This window comes from Scylla paramamosain, chromosome 19, assembly GCF_035594125.1.
Source record: "Scylla paramamosain isolate STU-SP2022 chromosome 19, ASM3559412v1, whole genome shotgun sequence".
In the NCBI taxonomy this organism is placed as follows: Eukaryota; Metazoa; Arthropoda; class Malacostraca; order Decapoda; family Portunidae; genus Scylla; species Scylla paramamosain.
Window position 1 is genome coordinate 9,209,645 of NC_087169.1, and position 25,000 is coordinate 9,234,644.

General features: G+C 37.9%; 1 protein-coding gene across 6 annotated transcripts in view; it reads right to left on the reverse strand.

Annotated features, from left to right (window-relative positions):
• LOC135109616 (uncharacterized) overlaps nt 1-25,000 on the reverse strand; it is a 375,792-nt gene that overhangs the window by 174,698 nt on the left and 176,094 nt on the right. For all 6 annotated transcript variants that reach the window (XM_064021045.1, XM_064021044.1, XM_064021043.1 and 3 more), the window contains 2 exons: nt 2,593-2,741; nt 964-1,084 (listed from right to left, as the gene is read on the reverse strand). In XM_064021045.1, coding sequence (XP_063877115.1) covers nt 964-1,084; nt 2,593-2,741 — 270 coding nt within the window. The remainder of the gene's footprint in view (nt 1-963; nt 1,085-2,592; nt 2,742-25,000) is intronic.

A 25,000-nucleotide genomic window follows, 5' to 3' on the forward strand; every position in this document is an offset into this window, starting at 1 on the left:
TGTTGAGGTTAGTGTTTATTTACAATGGTATTTTGCATAAAAATTCAAGGTCATTGTTTTTATAACTGATGCATAGGACAACCCACTTCTTATGCCTTTCTTTAGGATGATTCAAGTGCCATCTTATAGGCAAAAATATATGATACTTCATGCTTTCTTTTACTGTATTTTTTTTTTTTCCAAAAATTTAGGTTACTTTCCTTAAATTATATGTTTAATGCACAACATAAATCCATAAAAAATTAAAAAAATAAATAAATTGGGGGATTTTGAGACCTGGAATGAATGAATTCTTTTTACATTAATTTCAATGGGATAAATTGCTTCCCAATTTGAACATTCCCAATATGAATAGCCCAAAAGGTACCACTGTGTGTGTGTGTGTGTGTGTGTGTGTGTGTGTGTGTGTGTGTGTGTGTGTGTGTGTATATATATATATATATATATATATATATATATATATATATATATATATATATATATATATATATATATATATATATATATATATATATATATATATATATATATATATCTATATATATATATATATCTATATATATATATATATATATATATATATATATATATATATATATATATATATATATATATATATATATATATATATATACACACACACACCTCTTTGAAGGAGCTCTTAGGAGCAGGTGTCTGATAAATAGACATAAGTATAACATTTTTTTTCAAATGTCACCCTATTAAGTTACTTTTTTTTTCCAGGGCTAAGAAAACTGCCCAGAACATCATTCCCACTAATTTAAATAACCAATCTCTATTATATATGCTTGTCTCAGGTTCATTAAAGATTAAGATCCTTCCCTGAATCCTAAGTTTTTTTATAATACCATATTTTCTTCCAGAAGCAAGCAATAATTCAATAGAATAATTCTACAAGTGATCTTTATATGAAAAGTATTAGCTTGGAACTAAAACACTTACATAGTTTTGACCCATTCAAGATCATATAGTGGATGTTCTTTGAACCTTTCCTCAAGGGAGTTCCTCTGGGCTCGGGGTGAGAGCATCTCCTTGATCATTATTACGCTGTCACCATCTGACTCTGCCACAGACAAAAGAACAAACAATGAACAACATGAAAACATTTCTACTGTATGTGACAAACTAAGACTCATTCACATATAAAAGTCATGATGAACACTTAGATAAACTGTGTAAAACTGAAAGCTGGCCAAGTGGATTATTCATTAAATAGCTAAATCTTATACAATACTGAAATCAAAGGCAACATCTTACCAGCTTCAGGTAAATGCTATTATGATTGTGACCACAAGTCTGTATATTAACTGGTAAACATAACAATCATGCTGTGGCTGATTATATTTGCTTATATAATATCATGGAATGTTAAACATCATGACCATTCTGAGCATACACTGTACAAAGCTATACTGATCCACTTCACACCCAAAAATAATAGTTCTGTACAGAGCTATACTTATCTGCTTCATACCCAAAAATAATACTTCTGCAATACCATTTATTAGGATGGTAATTACTAACAAATTTGCAAGAAAAGAAACGATGTATGAGTGTATAACTCAGTGACAAAAACTTAAATGCAATCTGCCTCAATTTCTAATTCTGTCATTTCTTAACTCATGGTGGATAAATGGTCATTTCCCCTCTACAGAGATGAATGGGCTATCAAAGTTGTTATGGTGTCTTCAAATGACCAATCCAACAAACAGTCAGGTGGCTCATGTCTCTCTGGAAGGATCAGTGCACCAGCCCTGCCAGCCCTGTGGCTCCTCCGCAGGAAGAACAAGATGACTCTGGCCCAGCTTGCCCTGGATGAGTGGCATGAGTGGTTTCACTCAGTTTCAACTGAATGAATAAAAGGGATTCTCATGATTTCTCTTAAAAGCCACAATTCTAATGGTTAGTCTTTCGATAATTTTCCTTTTTTCAGAGTCTGTCTCACCCATGAGTACTTGTAGTACAAACTGGACAAGCCACTTCAGCAATCTGCTCAGCGATTTGATACCTATACTCATATCTGTTAAAATTTTACTCATCTTTTCAAATGTTGCCTTAACTGTAGCTATTCAGACTTTTATTAAATCACATTCTTCTGAAATAATTCTTCCTAGATATATAAAACTGTTAACCCTGTTTCCCCTTTTCATAAACTCTCTATCAATTTCTCCTCCTGCCTTGTTATGGCCATCACTTTTGTTTTCTTGAATCCTCTTCTACATGATTTAATTAATCTATCTTTAATCTTCTAGACCACTCATTTAGTCAATCTAATGACTCCTGGAGTTTTCTTCAGTATCTACCCACAACACTCTATTGTCTGCATACCTTCTATATTCTTTGATCTCTGTCCACTTAAGGAAAATAATTCATTCAATAACAAGCACCCTTGTCTCACTCTCCTCTGTACACACTTTATTACATGACAGTTACAGTATTCAAATTAAACTCCATTTACCATATATTATTCCAGTCAGTCAATTTAACATTTCTTCCTATAATATCTAGCAGCAGTCTTAATTTATAATATAAGGACCACAGGGTGACCATAGGACACAATTCTACACTTACCTCTATCACAGGTGTTTTGTTCTTCATTGTCTTCTTTGGATAAATCCACCAGAAGCACATGAATGGAGCTGCTCTTCTTTTGCTTCTCGTATTTTTCCAAATTTTCATCCAAACCAACTATTTTCTTTTTCCCCATAACTTCCTCTAACCTAAAGCAGTGTTTTTTGGATTAGTTTTACATTGGCAAGAATGATAAAAATGAAATTCAAATATTATGCTGAATCTGTAGATATGAAACATGATTTAATCTTTTAAAATCAACAAAATCCAAAAAAATGGTAACTAGGCAGTAATGAAACTTAAGCACACTTAATTTTTGGTCTTCAGGGCTCCATTATCTCTTTGTATCAATTATAATTTACATTATGTTATCACTGCTCTGTACATGGTATAGTTTTGAAGAGCTTAAAAAGAAGTAAATTTTACATTTTGGATCTTGACACTAATTCCCTTGGTATGAACATGTGCAATAATGTATCCAGGATTCTAATACAGCAAGAGCCATTTTACAGAGATCCCATGTAAGAGATGGATTTCAGTGATCACTATGTAAAAGAATTGATATGAACTGCCACTGCTATGAGAGATAATGGGATTTGTCCACAAGATGTGGGAATGCTCAGCTTTGGACATTCAAAATTGGCATGCAGTGACATCTTATATCCAAAATATTTTACCCTCTCTTATGGTTTCTTATGTCATTGATTTATTATAATCACCAGTGCTTTGTTTTACCTACCCTTCTACAGAAATAGTAGCCTAGTACATAAAGATAATTTAGTTGACTCAATACTGTAAAAATACAAATGTTTAACTCATTTTATATGTGACAGCCATTTGCATGAAATGAATACTAAAACAGTTTTGCCCTTTGGCAGCTTAGAATCAGCATGTGGTATTAAAGCCAGATTATATGTATAGAGTTACCTGATGTTATGCAGACTACAGCTTCAGCTAAGTACCACATTTGATGGCTTATAAGATGCACTTTTTTTTCCAAAAAACAGTTTCAGAAAATGGGCTTGCATCTTATAAGGCCAAGGTTCAGCTTTGGGGCAGTGACTATGGCAACAGTGCTCCTTAAATCAAACCCGAAACATCTTTGCATATGTAAACAAAGTGATGATCATTTCTACACCACAAAAACAACTCTTAATTGCAAAGTAACAATGTATAACAGGTAATTCAAATGAAAAGACACCCATCAGCAAGAAATTAAGTGACGATGCATAACAATGCATGTACCAAAACAAACTCATGGTCGGTTACACACCAAACCTGGCAACACATGCAAGATTCACTGCATTCCTTAGTACGATCCTATTATTCTTTGAAGTAAGACACACCTTCATACAACTGAAATTGTGCCAATATTCTTACCTTGCATACATGCTCAACAAAACTTGAAACTAATGAGAAACTATTGCTTTTTTTAGAAAATAGCTTACTACTTAACAAAACAAAAGAAGAAAGCATCAAACAAACTGTATTACCCCTCTGGGCTCTGACAATGTCACTGTCTATGCCAAATTTGTTTACATCTTACAGCAGAATTGGTTTAAGAAGCAGTGTTGGTAGGTCCTAGCAAATATAAAGGTTTTTTTTTAATGTAAAATACTGGGATCTGAATACATATAAGAGGGCTTCAAATGTCAGACGAAACCCTTCACTTCATATTCAGAGCTCAAACCCACTTATCTATTTATTTATTATTTTTTTTTTTATTTATTTATTTTCATTATTATTATTTATCATTATTTTTTTTTTTTCAATGCTTGCCAAAACTGAGGTGCGTCTTATAAGCCCACACATCTTATAAGCCATCAAATACAATACCTATCAGTACATGGGCCTGAGACTACTAAGAGTATTTAGTTGGTATGTCTGAATGTCTGGGGAGTAAGCTGCAATGGTGAGGTTGGTGGTTGAACTAGAGTGTGCTCCTTGAGTGTAGCTGAGTTACTGATTGGCTGTATTCAATGCACATCCATAAACATTTGGGTCTATGGGTTCAGATCCTGCTTGCCTCTGGATTTTTCCTAATTAACCCAGTCTTTAAGGGGGCTTTTTAAGTTTCAATTGATAATAATACCTATTATCATTTTATCATTGTTCTGTTGGAATATATGCTAATTCCAACATACTCCTGCCAATGAGAGAAATAATACAAATATTTACATATAGTAAATTATAGGGAAACTTGTTAGTAAACCAGCTTTAAATTTTGACAGGCACATGTCAGCTGAGTGTTTAGCTGCTTGTCACAGGGATCATCAGTTACAGAGGGGCCCTTGGAGCTGGACATTGTCAGCAGAGGGTGTTGCATATGCTAGACTTTGTTCAAGGGGGTACAACCTAGAAAAGAGGTGTGTGCTTGTGCCTGAAGAGGTTTTTATGTCCACTACCCTCATTAATCCATTCTCTCCATCATGTAGACTTGTAATTTTACCAAGTTTTCACCTAGGGTCAGACATCATGAATGAGGATGATGTCCCCTGTCCATGGCCATATTGTGCCTTCTTTGACAACTGTGCACCAACTGGATTTCCTTAAAAATAAAAGATATTCTAAAACCCATCTTTTCCACAGATCATTTTACAATTTATTGATATATATATATATATATATATATATATATATATATATATATATATATATATATATATATATATATATATATATATATATATATATATATATAAGCAATATACACCTCTTATAACAATAATAACTCCCAGTGAGTCCCAAGCACTGGACCTATTTGTACCAGATCATGGGATACTATGAACTTTCCAATGACCCAGCTGTGACCTTACTGAATGTTTTCCTTTGTCTCTCACAACACAAGGAGGCAGTCACAGCCTGCTCTCAATAGACAACTTTCTTCTTTCACACAACTCTACATGTATTTAACACACACACACACACACACACACACACACACACACACAGAGGAAGTGGTACATGCGAAGAGTGAGGGGTGCAGAAGCACAGCTGTAAGAAAGGGAGGGACATGGACAGTGGCATACACTAATGTGGATGGTTTAGTTTCAGTGATGGATGAAGTGAATGAATTTATAAAAGCAAATGAACCAGACATCATGGCAATGGTAGAAACTAAACTAAGAGATTCAGAGACACCAAATTTAGGAGAGGGAAAGTACAATATGTGGATAAAAAACAGATGTGGAAAAGGAGGAGGTGGACTGATGATGCTTGTTAAAAAAAGGGTATCAGGGTGGAGTGTGGAAAAGGCAGAAGGCTTGGTGGAAGGCCTAAACTTACAACTAATAAATGGAAGAAGAGGAAGACAATATGTCACAGTGGTGTATGTCCCACCAAAAACAAAGGCCTGGAATAGACAAGAGCATGAACAGTTGCTGAGTGAGACAAAAGAATGGCTTGCAAAGAAAAAAAAAAAAAAAAAAATGTTATAATGGGATATTTAATTGTAAAGAGATAAATTGGGAGGAGTGGAACACAATAGGAGAAAACTCATGGGGAGATAAGGTTCTAAAACTGGCAATGAACAATATTATGACACAGTGGGTTGAGGAAAACACCAGATACAGAGGAGGAGAGGAGCCATCAAGACTTGATTTGGTTTTTATCAAAAGAAGCAGATATTATAGAAGACATGGACTATGATTGTCCATTAGGAAAAAGCGACCATGTCATGATAAGGTTTTGTATTAAAGAAAAAGAGAGGAAAATAGATGTGAAGATTATAAAAAGATTTAATTATGGTAAGTCAAATTTTGAAAAAAATGAGGAGATACTTTGGTGAAGCGGACTGGAGTACACTTATCACACCAAGTAATGTGCAAAAGAGGTGGGAAGCTTTCATCAATATTTATGAAGAGGGAGTGAAAAGATATGTACCGAAAGTAGAGAAAAGGAAAAGATATAACAATGACTGGTATAATAGAAGATGTGAAATAGCTAGGGAGGAGAGGGAAATGGCATGGAATATGTGGTGGAGGAAAAATACGCAGGAGCTATGGCAAAACTACACAACTATAAGAAATGAATATGTAAGGGTTATTAGAGAAGAAAGGAAAAATTATGAGAAAGATGTTATGAACGAATGCAAAGAGCAACCAAAGCTATTCTTCAGATATGTGAACAACAAAATGAAAAATAGAGAAGGAATAAGCAGATTGAAGGTGAATGGTCAAATGTGTGAGGATCTGGCTGAATTGGAAGAGATAATGAACAGGAGTTTTCAATCAGTATTCACAAAAGAGAGAACATTTGTGTGGCAGAGTGAGATGAGTGAGAAAATGGGTCTGGGGGAAATCCAAGTGACTGAAGAGGATGTCCAGAAACAGATGGAGGGACTAGACCTTAGGAAGGCCCCTGGACCTGATGGAGTGTCAGGATGGATACTAAAAGAGTGCAATCAGCAGTTGACATGGGTAATACATAATATTATTGAGAGCTCCCTAATTGAAAGTAGAGTCCCAATTGAATGGAAGAGAGCCAACATAATGCCAATCTACAAAGGTGGTAGTAAAGAGGAGCCCTTAAAACTATAAACCTGTGTTTCTAACAAGTGTGGTGTGCAAAATGTGTGAAAGATTGGTGAAGGATAAATGGATGCAGTACTTAGAAGGAAATGAAGTGATAATAAAGCAACAATTTGGATTTAGGAGAGGGAGATCGTGTTACAAACTTACTGAGTTTTTATTCTAGAGTGGATATAATGGTAGAAAGAGATGGATGGGCTGATTGTGTTTATTTAGACCTGAAGAAGGCCTTTGATAAAGTGCCACACAGGAAATTGTTGTGGAAGTTGAAGCATAATGGTGGGTTAAGGGGGGGCCTGCTGAGATGGATGGAAAATTTCTTGACAAACAGAGAAATGAGAATGGTGGTAAAAGATAAAAAATCATCATGGAGGGAAGTCATAAGTGGAGTACCCCAAGGCTCAGTACTTCCACCAATCATGTTTGCAGTCTAAATAAATGATATGATGGAGAGTGTGAACAGCTACATGAGCCTTTTTGCGGATGATGCAAAATTGCTGAAGAAAGTTGAGAGTGCAGAGGACTGTGGAATGTTACAAGAAGACCTGAACAAGACATCAGAATGGAGTTATTGATGGGAAATGGAATTTAATTTAAAGAAGTGTAAAGTAATAGAGTTTGGAAAAAGTACAAGAAGAGTAAAAGGAAATTATGTGTTGAATGGTGTAAGGTTACGAGGAGCAGAAGAAGAAAAGGATCTCGGTTTTACAGTGACTGGGAACCTGACCCCAGAGAGACACATTAGCAAAATTACAGGAGAAAGCTATAACTTGTTGAGAAGAATAAGGCAGGCCTTTGCATATATTGATGAAGAGATGGTCAGGAAGATGATCATGTCGCTGATAAGACCTAGACTAGAATATGCAGCAGTAGTGTGGTCGCCATACAAGAAAAAGGATATGAGAAAGTTGGAGAGAGTTCAGAGAGCAGCTACAAAGATGGTACCAAGTATCAGAGACTTGTCATATGAAGAGAGACTGGAATGGATACATCTACCAACATTGGAAAAGAGGAGAGAAAGGGGAGACTTCACTGCGATAAATAAAGCATTTGAAGGAGTAGAGGAGGTGGACCGGAGTGACTTAATGGTCTGGGATACACGGGACACTAGAGGACATGGAAAGAGGCCGAAGAGGAGTGCTTGTAGAAGAGACGTCAAAAAGTATAGTTTCCCACATAGAAGTATTGATGTACGAAACAGTCTCGATGAGGAGAAAGTAAATGCAGAAAGTATACATCGATTCAAGGCTAAGTTGGATATTAAAAGATATGGAGATGGGACAGCATGAGCATAGCTCTTTTCCCATAAAGCACAACTAGATCAATACAACTAGGTAAATACACACACACACACACACACACACACACACACAGAACAAAGACATTGGAGGCCTATCAAAAGGAGACAGGTGAGGAGTTGGTGACTATTACAGCAAAGTTGATGGAGATGAAAGATAAAAAAGAGAAGTTAAAGGTGGAAAATGACTGTTAAAGAAACAAATAAAGGAAAAGTAGAAACTGATCAGTAAGGAAATGAGGAAATGAAGGCAAGTGTAAAGGAAGTGGAAATGAGGCAAAATAAGTGGTTAAATAAACATAACAACTGAACAACTACAAAATGAGAAACAAAACCTCAGACAAAAAGTGGTAAATGTTATTAAAGAGAAAAAAATAGTGAGACACCGTAGAAAAATATAAACAAGTAATTGTATTTGGTTTAAAGGAAAAGGAAATAGTAAGCAGAATTCCAAGAGAGGAAAAGGAAAAGAAAACGTTGATTAAGTTACTGAAGAAAGTGACAGGTGAAGACAGCCAGCTAGTAAAGCAAGTGGAAGAGTTCCACAGAATTGGGAAATATGAAAACAAAAATGAGACCCATAAGAATAAGATTTGCAACACAGGTACAAGAAGAAGTAATTAATGGGTCTTGGAGGTTGTCTGGAGATGAAGAATATAAGAATGTATGGATAAACAGGGATATGGATGAGACTGAGAGGTTGAAGCAAAAGGAGCTGGTAAATGAGCCTAAACAAAAAAATGAACAACGAACGGAGGAGAAGTCTTTCTGGAGAGTAAGGGATATGAGAATAAAGAAATGGTAAATCAAACAGTAAGTAAGGTACGTTATACTAATGAAAATGTCAACTAAAATTAAATTAAATTAGTCATTAAGCAGAACCACACTGGATGTTGTTGTATTATGTGAGACGAAATGGAAAAATGAATGGGGAACTCCAGACATTGATGATGATAAATATGATTTTATGGATGAAAAATAGAAGTGACAAGGGAGGAGGTGGAGTGATCATTCTGACTAAAAAAAACGTGTCAAAGTGGACAAGGTAATAAGAAGTAAAGACAAGTCTGAAATTCTACAACTGATGATTAGAAGTGGAAATGGAAGGATAATGAATTATATAGGAGTGTATGTGCCACCTATGACCAATGGTTGGCAAAAAGAAGAGCATGAAGAGATGTTGGTAGATGTGTTAAAAGGTCTTGAAAAGACAGTGATGGAAAGTAGTGATATAGTTATTGTTGGTGATTTTAATTGTAAGGAGATAAACTGGGAGACATTGACAACTACTGGAAGTGAGAACTCATGGAGTAAAAGACTGTTGAACTGGGTGGTGGAAAACTTGATGACTCAATGGGTTGATTGTGATACCAGATTTAGTGGAAGAGATAAGCCATCAAGACTTGATTTAGTGTTTACCAAAGGCATGGAAATTATTGAAACCTTACACTGTGTTGATGGAATTTAATTTGAAAAATGAAAATGTAATCATTGATGAAAATTATAAGGTAAGAAGATTTAAATATAGTAATGCTGACTTTGAAAAATAAAAAAAATACTTTGTTGCCATGGACTGGAAAAACTCTGAAGATGCAGAAGATGTTCAGAAAAAATGGGATGCATTTATAAGGATATATAAATCTAGTGTGGAGAAATTTGTACCTAAAGGAGGAGCGAGATGCAAAAAGGGTAAAGAATGGTTCAATACAAAATGCAAAGAGGCCAGAAATCATAAATCAATGCTTGGAATAGATGGAAAAAGAAAAAAAAAAAAGAGAACATATGGGAGGAATATGCAGATGCTAGAAACAAATACAATGATATAATAAGAATGGAGAGAAGAAACTATGAAAAAGAAATAATAGATAAGTGTATAAATGAACCCAAACTGTTCTTTAGACATATTAATGGGAAGATAAAGAAGGAAGGTGTATCAAGATTGAAAGTTGAAGGAAAAAATCTGTGAGGATGCACAGGACATGGTGGAGGTTGTGAACAATAGTTTCAGATTGGTATTTACTGAAGAAGGGGAGTTTGATGCTGGAAGGGATAAGTTGGTGAGGAAGATACTAAGTACAGTCCCAATCAGTTATGAAGAAATACTTAAGATGATGGAAGAGCTTGAAGTAAATAAAGCAACTGGTCCAAATGGAGTACCAAACTGGATACTGAAGGAATGTAGAGAACAACTGGCAGATAGAATTCACAGTCTAGTGGTGACATCACTATCACAGGGAAGGGTAACAAAAGATTTTTTTTTTTTATGTAGGAGGGACACTGGCCAAGGGCAATAAAAATCCAATAAATAAAAAAGCTCACTGAGATGCCAGTCCCATAAAAGGTTCCAAAGCATTAGTGAAAAATTGAAGGGTAAGTCTTGAAACCTCCCTCTTGAATGAATTCAAGTCATAGGAAGGTGAAAATACAGAATCATGCAGGGAGTTCTAGAGTTTACCAGAGAAAGGGATGAATGACTGAGAATACTGGTTAACTTTTGCATTAAAGAGGTGGACAGAAAAGGGGTGAGAGAAAGAAGAAAGTCTTGTGCAGCGAGGCCGTAGGAGGAGGGGAAGCACGTGGTTAGCAAGATCAGAAGAGCTGTTAGCATGAAAATGGTGGCAGAAGACAGCTATAAATGCAACATTGCGGTGATGAGAGAGAGGCTGAAGACAGTCAATTAGAAGAAAGGAGTTGATGAGACAAAAAGTTTTTGATTCAACCCTGTCTAGAAGAGCGGTATGAGTGGAACTGCCCCAGACATGTGAAGCATACTCCATACATGGACAGATAAGGCCCTTGTTCAGAGTTAGTAGCTGAGGGGGTAAGAAAAACTGGCAGAGACATCTCAGAACACCTAACTTCATAGAAGCTGTTTTAGCTAGAGATGAGATGTGAAGTTTCCAGTTCAGATTATAAGTAAAGGACAGACTGAGGATGTTCAATGTAGAAGAGGGGGGACAGTTGAGTGTCACTGAAGAAGAGAGGATAGTTGTCTGGAAGGTTGTGTCGAGTTGATGAATGAAGGAACTGAGTTTTTGAGGCATTAAACAATACCAAGTTTGCTCTGCTCCAATCATAAATTTTAGAAAGATCAGAAGTAAAGCATTCTGTGGCTTCCCTGCGTGAAATGTTTACTTCCTGAAGGGTTGGACATCTATGAAAAGACGTGGAAAAGTGCAGGGTGGTATCATCACCATAGGAGTGGATAGAACAAGAAGTTTGGTTTAGAAGGTAATTGATGAATAATAAGAAGAGAGTGGATGACAGGACAGAACCCTGAGGAACACCAATGTTAATAGATTTAGGTGAAGAACAGCAGCAATAGAATGGTCAGAAAGGAAACCTGAGATGAAGTTACAGAGAGAAGGATAGAAGCCATAGGAGGGTGGTTTGGAAATCAAAGCTTTGTGCCAGACTCTATCAAAAGCTTTTGATATGTCCAAGGCAACAGCAAAAGTTTCACCAAAATCTCTAAAAGAGGATGACCAAGACTCAGTAAGGAGAGCCAGAAGATCACCAGTAGAGTGGCCTTGAGAGAACCCATACTGGCGATCAGATAGAAGGTTGTGAAGTGATAGATGTTTAAGAATCTTCCTGTTGAGGATAGATTCAAAAACTTTAGATAGGCAGGAAATTAAGGTAGTTTGAGGGATTAGAATGGTCACCCTTTTTAGGAACAGGCAGAATGTAGGCAAATTTCCAGCAAGAAGGAAAGGTAGATGTTGAGAGACAGAGCTGAAAGAGTTTGATTAGGCAAGGTGCAAGCACAGAGGCACATTTTCGGAGAACAACAGGAGGGACCCCATCAGATTCAAAAGCCTTCTGAGTGTTTAGGCCAGCAAGGGCATGGAAAACATCATTATGAAGAATTTTAATAGGTAGCATGAAGTAGTCAAAGGGTGGAAGAGAGGGAGGAACAAGCACAGAATCGTTCAAGGTAAAGTTTTTAGCAAAGGTCTGAGCAAAGAGTTCAGCTTAAGAAATAGATTTGATAGCAGTGGTGCCATCTAGTTGAAAAAAAGGAAGGAAAGAAGAAGCAAAGTTATTGAAGATATTTTTTGCTAGATGCCAGAAGTTACAAGGGAAGTTAGATCTTGAAAGATTTTGATACTTTCTGTTAATGAAGGAGTTTTTGGCTAGTTGGAGAACAGACTTGGCATGATTCCGGGCAGAAATATAAAGTGTATGAGATTCTGGTGATGGAAGGCTTAAGTACCTTTTGTGGGCCACCTCTCTATCATGTATAGCATGAGAACAAGCTGTGTTGAACCAATGTTTAGAAGGTTTAGGTCGAGAAAAAGAGTGAGGAATGTATGCCTCCATGCCAGACACTATAACCTCTGTTATGCGCTCAGCACACAAAGACGGATCTTTGACATGGAAGCAGTAATCATTCCAAGGAAAATCAGCAAAATACCTCCTCAGGTCCCCCGAACTAGCAGAGGCAAAGCGCCAGAGGCACCTTCGCTTAGGGGGATGCTGAGGAGGGATTGGAATGATAGGACAAGATACAGATATGAGATTGTGGTCGGAGGAGCCCAACAGAGAAGAAGAGAGGGTGACAGCAAAGGCAGAAGGATTAGAGGTGTGGAAAAGGTCAAGAATGTTGGGTGTACCTCCAAGACGGTCAGGAATATGACTAAGGTGCTACACCAATTGCTCTAAGTCATGGAGGATAGCAAAGTTGAAGGCTAGTTCACCAGGATGGTAAGTGAAGGGAGAGGAAAGCCAAAGCTGGTGGTGAACAATGAAGTCTCCAAGAATGGAGATCTCTGCAAAAGGGAAGAGAGTCAGAATGTGCTCCACTTTGAAAGTTAAGTAGTCAAAGAATTTCTTATAGTCAGAGGAGTTAGGTGAGAGATATACAGCACAGATAAATTTAGTTTGAGAGTGACTCTGTAGTCGTAGCCAGATGGTAGAAAACTGAGAAGATTCAAGAGCATAGGCACGAGAACAGGTTAAATCATTGCGCACATAAACGCAACATCCAGCTTTGGATCGAAAATGAGGATAGAGAAAGTAGGAGGGAACAGAAAAGGGGTTACTGTCAGTTGCCTCCGACACCTGAGTTTCAGTTAGGAAAAGAAGATGAGGTTTAGAAGAGGAGAGGTGGTGTTCTACAGATTGAAAATTAGATCTTAGACCACAAATGTTGCAGAAGTTAATGAAGATAAAGTTGACTTAGGGTCATCGTCAGAAGGGCAGTCTGACCTGGGTACATTTGTGGTCCACTCCCCAGATGGGGACTCTGAGGCTGGTGTAGGAGTCGCCATGAATTTTGAAATTTTGAATGAAGGTGTATGTGTGTTATTAGGTGCTTGGAGTTTTGTGTGGAGGAAGAGGGTTGTCTTTAGATTGGAAGAGAGCAAATATTACACCAATATACAAAGGAGGAAATAAGGAAAATCCACTAAATTATAGACCAGTGTCCTTGACTAGTGTTATAGGAAAATTATGTGAAAGAACAATAAAGGAAAGATGGATGGAACACATGGAAAGAGATAAAGTTTTAGTAAATTGTCAAATTGGATTTAGGAGGGGAAGATCATGCTCTATGAAATTATTGTCCTTTTATGCAAGGGTAGTCGATATTGTGCAGGAGAGAGATGGATGGGTGGATGGTATCTACTTAGACTTAAAGAAAGCATTTGACAAAGTACCACACCGAAGATTGCTATGGAAGATGAAAAATTTTGGAAAAATTAGAGGAAAATTGCTGGAGTGGATGGAGGATTATCTGGATGATAGAGAGATGAGAACTGTAATATAAGACCAAAATTCATCTTGGCTGAAGTAACTAGTGGTGTCCCACAGGGGTCAATGTTAGGACTGATAATGTTTGTAATATATATGATTGACATAATTGAAGAAATAGATATTTATATGAACTTATTTGCGGATGATGCTAAGCTGATGAGAAGGGTAGAAAATGTAAATGACTGTGTGGTACTGCAAGATGATTTAAACAATTTAAATAGATGGAGTAAATCTTGGCAAATGGAATTCAATTTAAGTAAATGTAAAGTAATGGAGTTCGGTAAAAGTAAGAAAAGAACACAATACAATTATGAGATGGAAGGTGTGAAGTTAAAGAAGTTAAAAGAGGAAGTGGATCTGGGAGTAACAGTTACTGAAAATTTAACTCTGGACAGACACACTGATAAAATTACTGGAGAGACAATGAATTTGTTAAAAAGAATAAGAATGGCTTTCTCATATTTGGATAAAGGAATGATAAAAAGGTTATTGATTTCCATGATAAGACCAAGATTGGAGTATGTGGCAGTGATGTGGTCTCATCATACAAAGAGGAATATTATAAAATTAGAAAGAGAGCAAAGAGCAGTCACTAAGATGGTTCTGGAGTTGAGTAAATCGACCTATGAAAGGAGATTAAGAAGGTTGAAAATTCCTACCCTTGAAAATAGGAGAGAGAGAGAGAGGAGATTTAATAAACATTTATAGAATGACAAAATGATAGAGAAAATGTAGACAAAGAATGTTTTATGAATTTAGACACAGAGTACAAGGGGACACAATAAGAAGTTCAAGAAAGTTAACTGTAGAAGAGACATTAAGAAGTATAGTTTTCCTCCCAGAAGTGTGAACAAATGGAACAAACTCAGTGAAGACATTGTAAATCCTGAAACTGTCCATGCTTTTAAGACCCAACTAGATAGATATAGAGACGGGGTACTATGAGATTACTCCCCTCCCATATACCACAACTAGGTAAACACACACACACACACACACACACACACACTGTCATGGCGGACAGAGAAGTCAACGCAAACAAATGCTCCTAAAAATCCAGCCATCTACGTTGCTGAGAGCTGCCCTAGTGGAAATACAGGGGTGAGAGTTCACACTGGTTTTACTCATTGCTGCCCCTTCTACAAAAGTGTTTTGTAGAAAGCAGTTAAATTGTTATAATGAGCAGTGAAGAGGGGGCTACTTCAGTCCCCACTATGTTGTTTACACCAATGGGGATCGTCCCGAAGACAAGACAGAGAGAGACTTCTTGGAATTTGGGGAAGAGGACCGAAGGGTTGGGGAAGCAATGATGAGAAGGAGAATTATCACACTGGAAACCAAAATGAAGAAAATCAAGGATAGATTAGACAAGATGGAGAAGATGGTTGAAACCTTGATCACCGAGAAGGGGGTGTGGAAAGGTGCCTATGACAATCTACATAAAAAAAACTAACGTTATATGAAAAGAAAGCAATGGAATATGAAGGCAAAGTGGAAGAATTAAACATAAACAGGAAAATTGGAAGAAAGAACAAGAGGAAAAAAGATTGATTTTAGGAAAATTGTGGAGGAACAAACCAAAGGCAAACGACACAAAGCTAACAGAAAAAGTTGTTCAAGTTATAAAACAGAAAGGAAATTTGGTGATAGACACTGTGGATAAGAAAAAACTGTTGTGGTATTTGGCCTGAAGGAAGAGTGTACACCTCAGTGGACTGAAAGGGAAAAGAAGGAAAAGAGATGTGTGGAGAAATTAGTGGAGACATTACAAGAAGAAAAAGAGCTGACTGGAGAGATTGAATAAATTAAAAGACTGGGTAGATATGTTGAGGGTGGACAGTGTCCTATGAAAATAAGGTTCAGATCACAAGAGGCAGCTAAAGAAACACTGAGTAAATCCTGGAAACTGGCCAAGGTGGAAGAATATAAACAAGTGTGGATAAAAAGATAGAACCAGAGAAGAGAGAAATACTGTAAATGAACTAAGAAAAGAAGCAAATTAAAAAAAAACAGAAAACTATCACAGGTGGAGAAAAAACAGTTCTTTTGGAGGGTGATGGACACAAGGTTGAGAAAGTGGTACAGGAGGGAAGTAAATGCAGAAGGGGAAGACTAAAAGTAGCATACACGAACATAAATGGACTAATGTTGGCAGTGCTGGAACTAGAAGGCTATTTAAAAGAGGAGAAACCGGACATCATGGGAATCGTTGAAACTAAATTGGCAAGTGAAGGGGATATATTAAATATTGGTGAAGGAAAATACAACCTCTGGATGAGAAATAGAAAGAATAAAACGGGGAGGAGGTATGATGCTTCTAGTTAGGAAGGATTTATTAATGGAATCTGTCACATATAGGGTGGAGAAGGCAGAAGTATTGAAAAGAAGCTTAAGACAGAATATGGGAAGATACCGTAATGTTGTGGTGACTTATGTTCCCCCCCTATTCCAACTCTTGGAGAGAGGATGAATATAAGAAAATGCTTGAGGACACAAGGACATGTTTGGCAGAGCTGCTTGAGGAAAATGATGATATACTCATGATGGGGGACTTTAACTGTAAAGAAATATCTTGGGAGAATTGGAACACAGAAGGCAGTGAGTCATCATGGGGGAAACAAGCTACTAGACCTAGCTATTGAAAATTTCCTGACACAATGGGTTACAGATGACACAAGATTTTGGGGAAATGAAGCACCTTCAAGGCTTGATCTAATTTTCACCAAGGAACAAGAAATAGTAAAAGACCTTAAATACATAAACCCAATAGGAAAAAGTGATCATATGCTGATTCAGTTCAGTTATGGATAATAACCTAAGTATAAGAAAAGAGGACCACAGAAGAGAATGGTTAAACTACAGCAAGACTAACTTTGGACAACTTAGGAAGTATTTCAGCAAAGAGAATTGGTACATAGTTATTGAAAAGGAGGATATAGAGGAAAAGTGGACAGCTTTCCTGGACATTTATAATAAGGGAGTAGAAAAATGGGTACCCAAAGATCAATAGATAACCTTTTCAAAAAGGATTGGTACAATAGATGTGCAACAGTTAGATTGGAGAGAGAAAAAGCATGGAACAAGTGGAAGAACAAGAGACTGGACCTGTGGAACAATTATATAAGGAAGAGGAACAAATATGGCAAAGCTTGCAGAGATGAGCAGAAAAATGTTAAATTTGAAAAGAATGTTGTGGAGAAATGTAAAGACCAACCAAAATTATTTTATAAATTCATGAATGGAAAATTAAAAAGTAAAGATGAAATAAGCACGGTAAAAGCTGGAGAACAAATAGTGGATGACCCAAAAGAGGTAGCTGAAATGTTTAATAGATACTTCCACTCTGTGTTTACTAAGGAAAATTATTTCAGAGATAAGAGGACAGCGTTAGAAAAAGGGACTGACCTAAAGGAGATTAAAACATCAGTAGAAGAAGTAAAGAATATGTTGGAAGACCTGGATGTAAGGAAAGCAATGGATCCTGATGGTGTATCGAGTTGGATTTTAAAAGTGTAGCTCACAATTAATCTCAGCGCAGCACAACATAATTAGCACCACCCTGGTAAAAGGTAGGGTACCCATAGATTGGAAATGGGAGGATATTACCCCAATTCACAAGACCAGAAGTAAAGATCCATTAAATTATAGACCTGTATCGCTCACAAGTGTGGTGGTAAAGATTTGTGAAAAGATTATCAAGAACAGATGGGTAAAATACCTAGAAGACAACAAGGTGATAACAGAGACACAGTTTGGCTTCAGAAAAGGAAGATCTTGTGTTACAAATTTCATAAGTTTCTACTCAAGAGTAATAGATGTAGTGCAAGAGAGAGATGGATGGGCCAACTGCTTACACTTAGAACTGAGAAAAGCATTTGATAAAGTTCCACACAGAAGACTGATATGGGAATTGGAGAAAATTGGAGGACTTGGTGGATCACTGTTAAAGTGGATGAGTGACTTTTTGACAAACAGAGAAATGAGGACAGTAATTAAAGGCAGCAGGTCAAACTGGAGAATGGTAATAAGTGCAGCCCCGCAAGGTTCAGTACTTGCACCTATCATGTTCACAGTTTATATAAATGATATGACAGAAGGTGTAGAAAGTTAAATGAACCTTTTTGCTGATGATGCTAAGATTATGAGGAAAGTAACAAATGAAAAGGACTGCAATGCTTTAAATCAGGACTTAATTAAGATTAATGAATGGTCATTCAGGTGGAACATGGAGTTTAATGCTAAAAAATGTAGTGTGATGAGGTTTGGAAAAAGTGAGAAGACCAGTTGGCAACTATTACTTAGGGAATGAGGAAATCTCCTTAAGTTCAGAAAAAAAAAGATCTAGGAGTAATTATTACTGATAACTTGTCATTTGGGAAGGACATAAACAAAATTATAGGAGAAACATATAATCTGCTGAGAAACATCAAGATATTGATGAAGATATGATAAAAACTTTTAACAGCAATGATACATCTGAGATAGGAGTATGCAGCATTAGTGTGGTCGCCAAGTTTGAAAAAGGATACAAGAAAGTTAGAAAGAATTCAGAGCTGGAACTAAAATCCATGGAAGCTTAAGAGAGTAAAGTTATGAGGAAAGGTTGAAGAGATTGGGCCTGACTACACTAGATAAAAGGAGGGAAATTTAGGTGATTTGATAGCAATATATAGAATATTGGAAGGGATGGTAAAGTTGGATAGAGAAGACCCCACGATACCAGATACGAGAGACACGAGGACATGGAAGGAAATTGAAAAAGGAGTGTTTGCAGAAGAGACATCAAGAAACATAGCTTCCCCCACAGAAGCATAATAGTGTGGAATGATCTTAAGGATGAGACTGTGTGTACAAAGACAATTCATAAATTTAAAGAAAATCTAGATAAAAGTTGATATGGAGATGGGACGGCATGAGCCTAGTGTGGCTCTTGTTTTACATTCCACAACTAGGTAAATACACACATCACTCTAAATTAAAAATCTTATGGTGACTCCTGCACCAGCCTTGGATTTCCCATCAGGGAAGGGGATCATAAATATCCCCATATCATATTGTTAATCTTCTGGTATTGACCCTAAGTGTCTCATCACCCCCTCCCTTAACTCTTTCTTTATTAACTCCTGCAACATTCACAGGCTTAAATTAAATTTTCAATCTGTGGAACACCACATCTCCTCTATTAAACCTCATCTTTTCTCATTGAAATGCAGATGTCTGAGGCAACTGACAGTAGCCCCTTCTCTGTTCCCTCCTACTTTCTCTATCTTCATTTTCAATCCAAAGCTGGATGTTGCATCTATGTGCACAATGAATTAACCTGCTCTCCTGCCAACACTCTTGAATCTTCTGAGTTTTCCACCATCTGGCTATGACTGCAAAGTTTCTCTCAAATTAAATTTATCTGTGCTGTATACTTGTTTTATTTATCTTTGATTTATTTATTTATTTTTTATTTTATGTAAGAGAGCCACTGGCCAAGGGCAACAAGAATTTGAAAAAAAAAAAGCCCCGTTCTCAAAGCAATGCCAAATGGTATGATCAAATACCAGTTTTTAAACTTCCCTCCTGAAAGAATTCACATCATAGAAAGGAAGAAATACTGAACCAGGCAAGGAGTTCCGGAGTTTACCAGAGAAGGGATGAATAACTGAGAATACTGGTTAACTCTTGCATTAGAGAGGTAGACAGAATAGGGGTGAGAGAAAGAAGAAAATCTTGTGCAGTCAGGTTGTGAGAGGAGGGGAGGCATACAGTTAGCAAAATCAGAAGAGCAGTTAGCATGAAAATACCAGTAGAAGACAACAAGAGATGCAACATTGTGGTGAAGAGAGAGATAGGCTGAAGACAGTTACAGGGGACGAGTTGATAAGATTAAATGCTTTTGATTTCCCACTGTCTAAGAGAGTGGTATGAGTGGAACCCCCTCCCGCCATGTGGTGTAATCCATACATGCCTCATCTTAGGGATCCACCATTTTTTCTCATAAATGCTGTAAAGTTGATGCTATAATGATGACTAAATTCATGACATCTTGTATTAGCAGGTTAGTTATGTAATGATGGTTGGGTAGCAAATAGGATGTTTGGTTGACTTGGCCAGGTTAAACATTTGTATTCTTCCACCACACTTGATGATGTCATTGTCCAGATATAACCCCAACTAGAGCAGTACATTTGAGAGTGATGATCTATCAACCTTTTTCAGGAACAATGTGTATTCTTTAGAAAATTCTTCTCTTTGTATTAAACTAATTAATTTTTGTTCTGCTGTATTTATTTCTATCACCTTTATTATTGGGCTGATAGTGACAGCCAAACCCTTTGAGCGAGCTTTTAGTGAAGTGAAGTACTCATGTTAATATTTTCAGACATTTATCATATTTGTTGAACCTTTTCCATTCCATATTTTAGGTGGCAAAGTGACTGCATTCACAACCACTTCTGTTTCAGCAGGTTGAGCACTGCTAATTTGTACTTCTGGCCTCTCATTTTTATGGGGCAGCAATGAGGGTCCTTGCCACCACAGAGGGGACTTGCACAGCTCATCCATCTTCATCCCTCAAGTTATAAGATCCATTGAGTTATGTATAATATCATTGTTTTGTTGGAATTCAGGGTATGATGGTATTTTTTTTTTTTTTTAAGCATCATTTATATGAAATATGAAACTGTTTATGAAAACATTTCACCATCATGCATACTGATGAAGGCTGGAACACACCAAGGTGTGGTTGAGGAATGAGTTAAAATGTTTTAATAAACAACTTCATACTTCAGTTACATGGTGTTCTATGAAATAGCCTGATTACACCATCTTGCCCAGGAGAGTTTTCTTTAGAAGATGAAAGTGTTTATTACACTATTCAGTAGCTGCTGCACATGACAGTCATATTTGAAATGTTTGAACAATATAGAGCAGTTCACTGGCTTCAATTTAACATTATTTTTTATTACTGTATATTTCAGTGTATAAGACATGTTACGACCACAAATCCCACCCCTCTCACGGCTGCCTTTATTTCAGTGAGCCTCCCTAAGATATCACATATGTAACTTGGTGCAGGACCTAATATAGGTTATAAGGTCCTTCTGGTCTCTTGCACCCTTTAAACAAACAGTTATAACATCAGGTTCTGCTCCTGTAGTTTTATTCTATACATGTCCAACAGTTCAGTCACTCAGGTAATCGAGAACATCCTTACAGGCCTGATAATTCTTGAGGTAGCAGGCTAGGGCTCGACGGTCGGCCATCTTTGTTTGGTTAACTTAGTCTTAGTGTAACTCTTTAAGTTAAGCACTCAGGACCTGCCTTAACTTTAAGACCTAGACTAAGCATAACTTGGGAAGTTAAGCACAACTCTAAGCTTAGAGTTGGCCTGAGTCCAACCTCTCTAATTAAGAATCTTTGCTAACACAGCCCCAGGTGCTTTCTGCTGTGACTCTGCACTGCTGCAGTCAGCCCTAGCACACTGACTCAAAGACAAGTCCAACTCTGACTCACCCAGACCCTCACCGGCAACAAAGGACTCTGGGCACTCTGTCCCCAATGCAGCATCAACAACAACTCTGCACTCCTCTTGTGGTAGCCCTACCTTATTGCAATTGACTCCATGAGTCGCAAAACCCGCAAGCACCTGACACAAGGATGCTCGCCTCGCCTTAGAGTGAATAACAGAATCAATAGACTTAGAACTTTCAGCAGCATCCACATCTGGGTCAGCATCCACAGATGGGGACTGCACCCAAACTCTCCCACCTGCTAGGTCATTCCCCAAAAAGAAATCAACTTTGGACACTGGTAGATCTTCTGCTAGTGCCACCTGCACCTCTGCGGTTATTAGCAGGCATGAAAGCCTCATCTCTGCCAAAGTAAAGCTTTCTATGGTGCCAATTTCCCGGGACCACACAGGCTTGTTGTGGGCAATTCGCCTCCATGTAACATTCTTGCACAGCAACTGTTGTGCTGCAGTGTCTCTCAAAACAGTGACAGGGTATTCAACCCCATCAATTTCAACTGTGCCCCAACACAAGAATGGAAAACACCAGTCCAAACCAGACTTTACAGGCAATGATGAGGTAACAATGGATGAGGGGACAGTACTCCCTGTCTTTATACCCTCACAACCAAATACCGACCTGACCTCCTAACTCTCCTGGTCCTGGTCATGAGACACTATCAAACCCACTGGCTTCTGTGGGATGGGGGGTGGGAGGGGTCTTGGAAGCTTGGAAGCTGAAACTACTAACTTAAGGCATTTAAATTTAAAATGGCCGGTATTTTTACAGTAATGGCACATGGGTTGGGTGCTGTAACTGGGAGTGGTGTGTTTGGCTTTCCTCTCCCTTCACTGACCATCCTGGTGAACTAGCTTTCAACTTTGCTATCCTCCATGACCTAGAGCAATTGGTGCAGCACCCTACTCATATTCCTGACCATCTTACAGATATGCCCAACATTCTTGACCTTTTCCTGACCTCTAATCCTTCTGCTTATGCTGTCACCCTCTCTTCTCCATCAGGCTCCTCCAACCACAATCTCATATCTGTATCTTGTCCTATCATTCCAATCCCTCCTCAGGATCCCCCCTAGGCAAAGGTGCCTCTGGCACTATGCCTCTGCTAGCTGTGGGAACCTGAGAAGGTATGTTGCTGATTTTCCTTGGAATGACTACTGCTTCCGTGTCAAAGACCCGTCTTTGTGTGCTGAGCACATAACAGAGATGATGGTGTCTGGCATGGAGGCGTACATTCCTCACTCTTTTTCTCGACCTAAACCTTCCAAACCTTGATTCAACACAGCTTGTTTTCATGCTATACATTATAGAGAGGTGGCCCACAAGAGGTACTTAAGTCTTCCATTACCAGAATCTCATGCACTTTATATTTCTGCCCGGAATCATGCCAAGTCTGTTTTCCAACTAGCCAAAAACTCCTTCATTAACAGAAAGTATCAAAATCTTTCAAGATCTAACTCCCCTCATTACTTCTGGCATCTAGCCAAAAATATCTCCAATAACTTTGCTTCTTCTTCTTTCCATCCTTTATTTCAACCAGATGGCACCACTGCTATCACATCTATTTCTAAAGCTGAACTCTTTGCTCAAACCTGTGCTAAAAACTCTACCTTGGATGATTCTGGGCTTGTTCCTCCCTTTCCTCCACCCTCTGACTACTTCATGCTACCTATTAAAATTCTTCGTAATGATGTTTTCCATGCCCTCAATGGCCTACACTCTCAGAAGCCTTATGGACCTAATGGGATCCCTCCTATTGTTCTCTGAAACTGTGCCTCCATGCTTGCACCTTGCCTAGTAAACTCTTTCACCTCTGTCTGTCAACATCTACCTTTCCTTCTTACTGGAAGTTTGCCTACATTCAGCCTGTTCCCAAAAAGGGTGACCATTCTAATCCCTCAAACTACAGTCCTATTCCTTTAATTTCCTGCCTATCTAAAGTTTTTGAATCTATCCACAATAAAAAGATTCTTAAACATCTATGACTTCACAACCTTCTGTATGATCACCAGTATGAGTTCTGTCATGGCCGCTCTACTGGTGATCTTCTGGCTTTCCTTACTGAGTCTTGGTCATCCTCTTTTAGAGATTTTGGTGAAACATTTGCTGTTGCCTTAGACATATCAAAAGCTTTTGATAGAGTCTGGCACAAAGCTTTGATTTCCAAACTACCCTCCTACAGCTTCTATCCTTCTCTCTGTAACTTCATCTCAAGTTTCCTTTCTGACAGTTTTCTGACAGTTACTGTTCTTCTAAATTCATTAACAATGGTGTTCCTCAGGGTTCTGTCCTGTCACCCACTCTCTTGTTATTCATCACTGACCTTCTAAACCAAACTCCTTGTCCTATCCACTCCTATGCTGATGATACCACCCTGCACTTTTCCATGTCTTATCACAGACATCCAACCCTTTAGGAAGTAAACAGTTCACGCAGGGAAGCTACAGAGCGTCTGACTACTAATCTCTTTAAAATTTCTGATTAGGACAGAGCAAACTTATTATTGTTTGCTGCCTCAAAAACTCAATTCTTCCATCTACCAACTCTACACAACCTTCCAGACAATTATACCCACTTCTTCAATGACATTGAACTGGCCACCTCTTCTACATTGAATGTCCTCGGTCTGTCCTTTTCTTACAATCTAAACTGGAAATTTCACATCTCATCTCTAGCTAAAACAGCTTCCATGAAGTTAGGCATTCTGAGACATCTCTGCCAGTTTTTCTCACCCCCTCCAGCAGCTAACTCTGTACAAGGGCCTTATCCATCCATGTATGGATTATGCTTCACATGTCTGAGGGAGGTTCCACTCATACCATTCTTTTAGACAGGGTGTTATCAAAAGATTTTCATCTCATTAACTCCTCTCCCCTAACTGACTGTCTTCAGCCTCTTTCTCATCGCTGGAATGTTGCATTTCTTGCTATCTTCGACTACTATTTTCATGCTAACTACTCTTCTGATCTTGCTAACTGCATGCCTCCACTACTCCCACAGCCTCCCTGCACAAGACTTTCTCCTTTCTCTCACCCCTATTCTGTCCACCTCTACTGCAAGAGTTAACCAGTACCCTCAATCATTCATCCCTTTCTCTGGTAAACTCAGGAACTCCCTTCCTGCTTCTGTATTTCCACCTTCCTATGACTTGAACTCCCTAAAGAGAGAGGTTTCAAGACACTTATCCTTTAATTTTTGACCACCACTTTGGAACCTATTTAGGACCAGCATCTCAGTGGGCCTTTTTTCTTTTATTAGATTTTGTTGACCTTGGCTGGTGTCCCTCCTACATAAAAAAAAAAAAAAAAA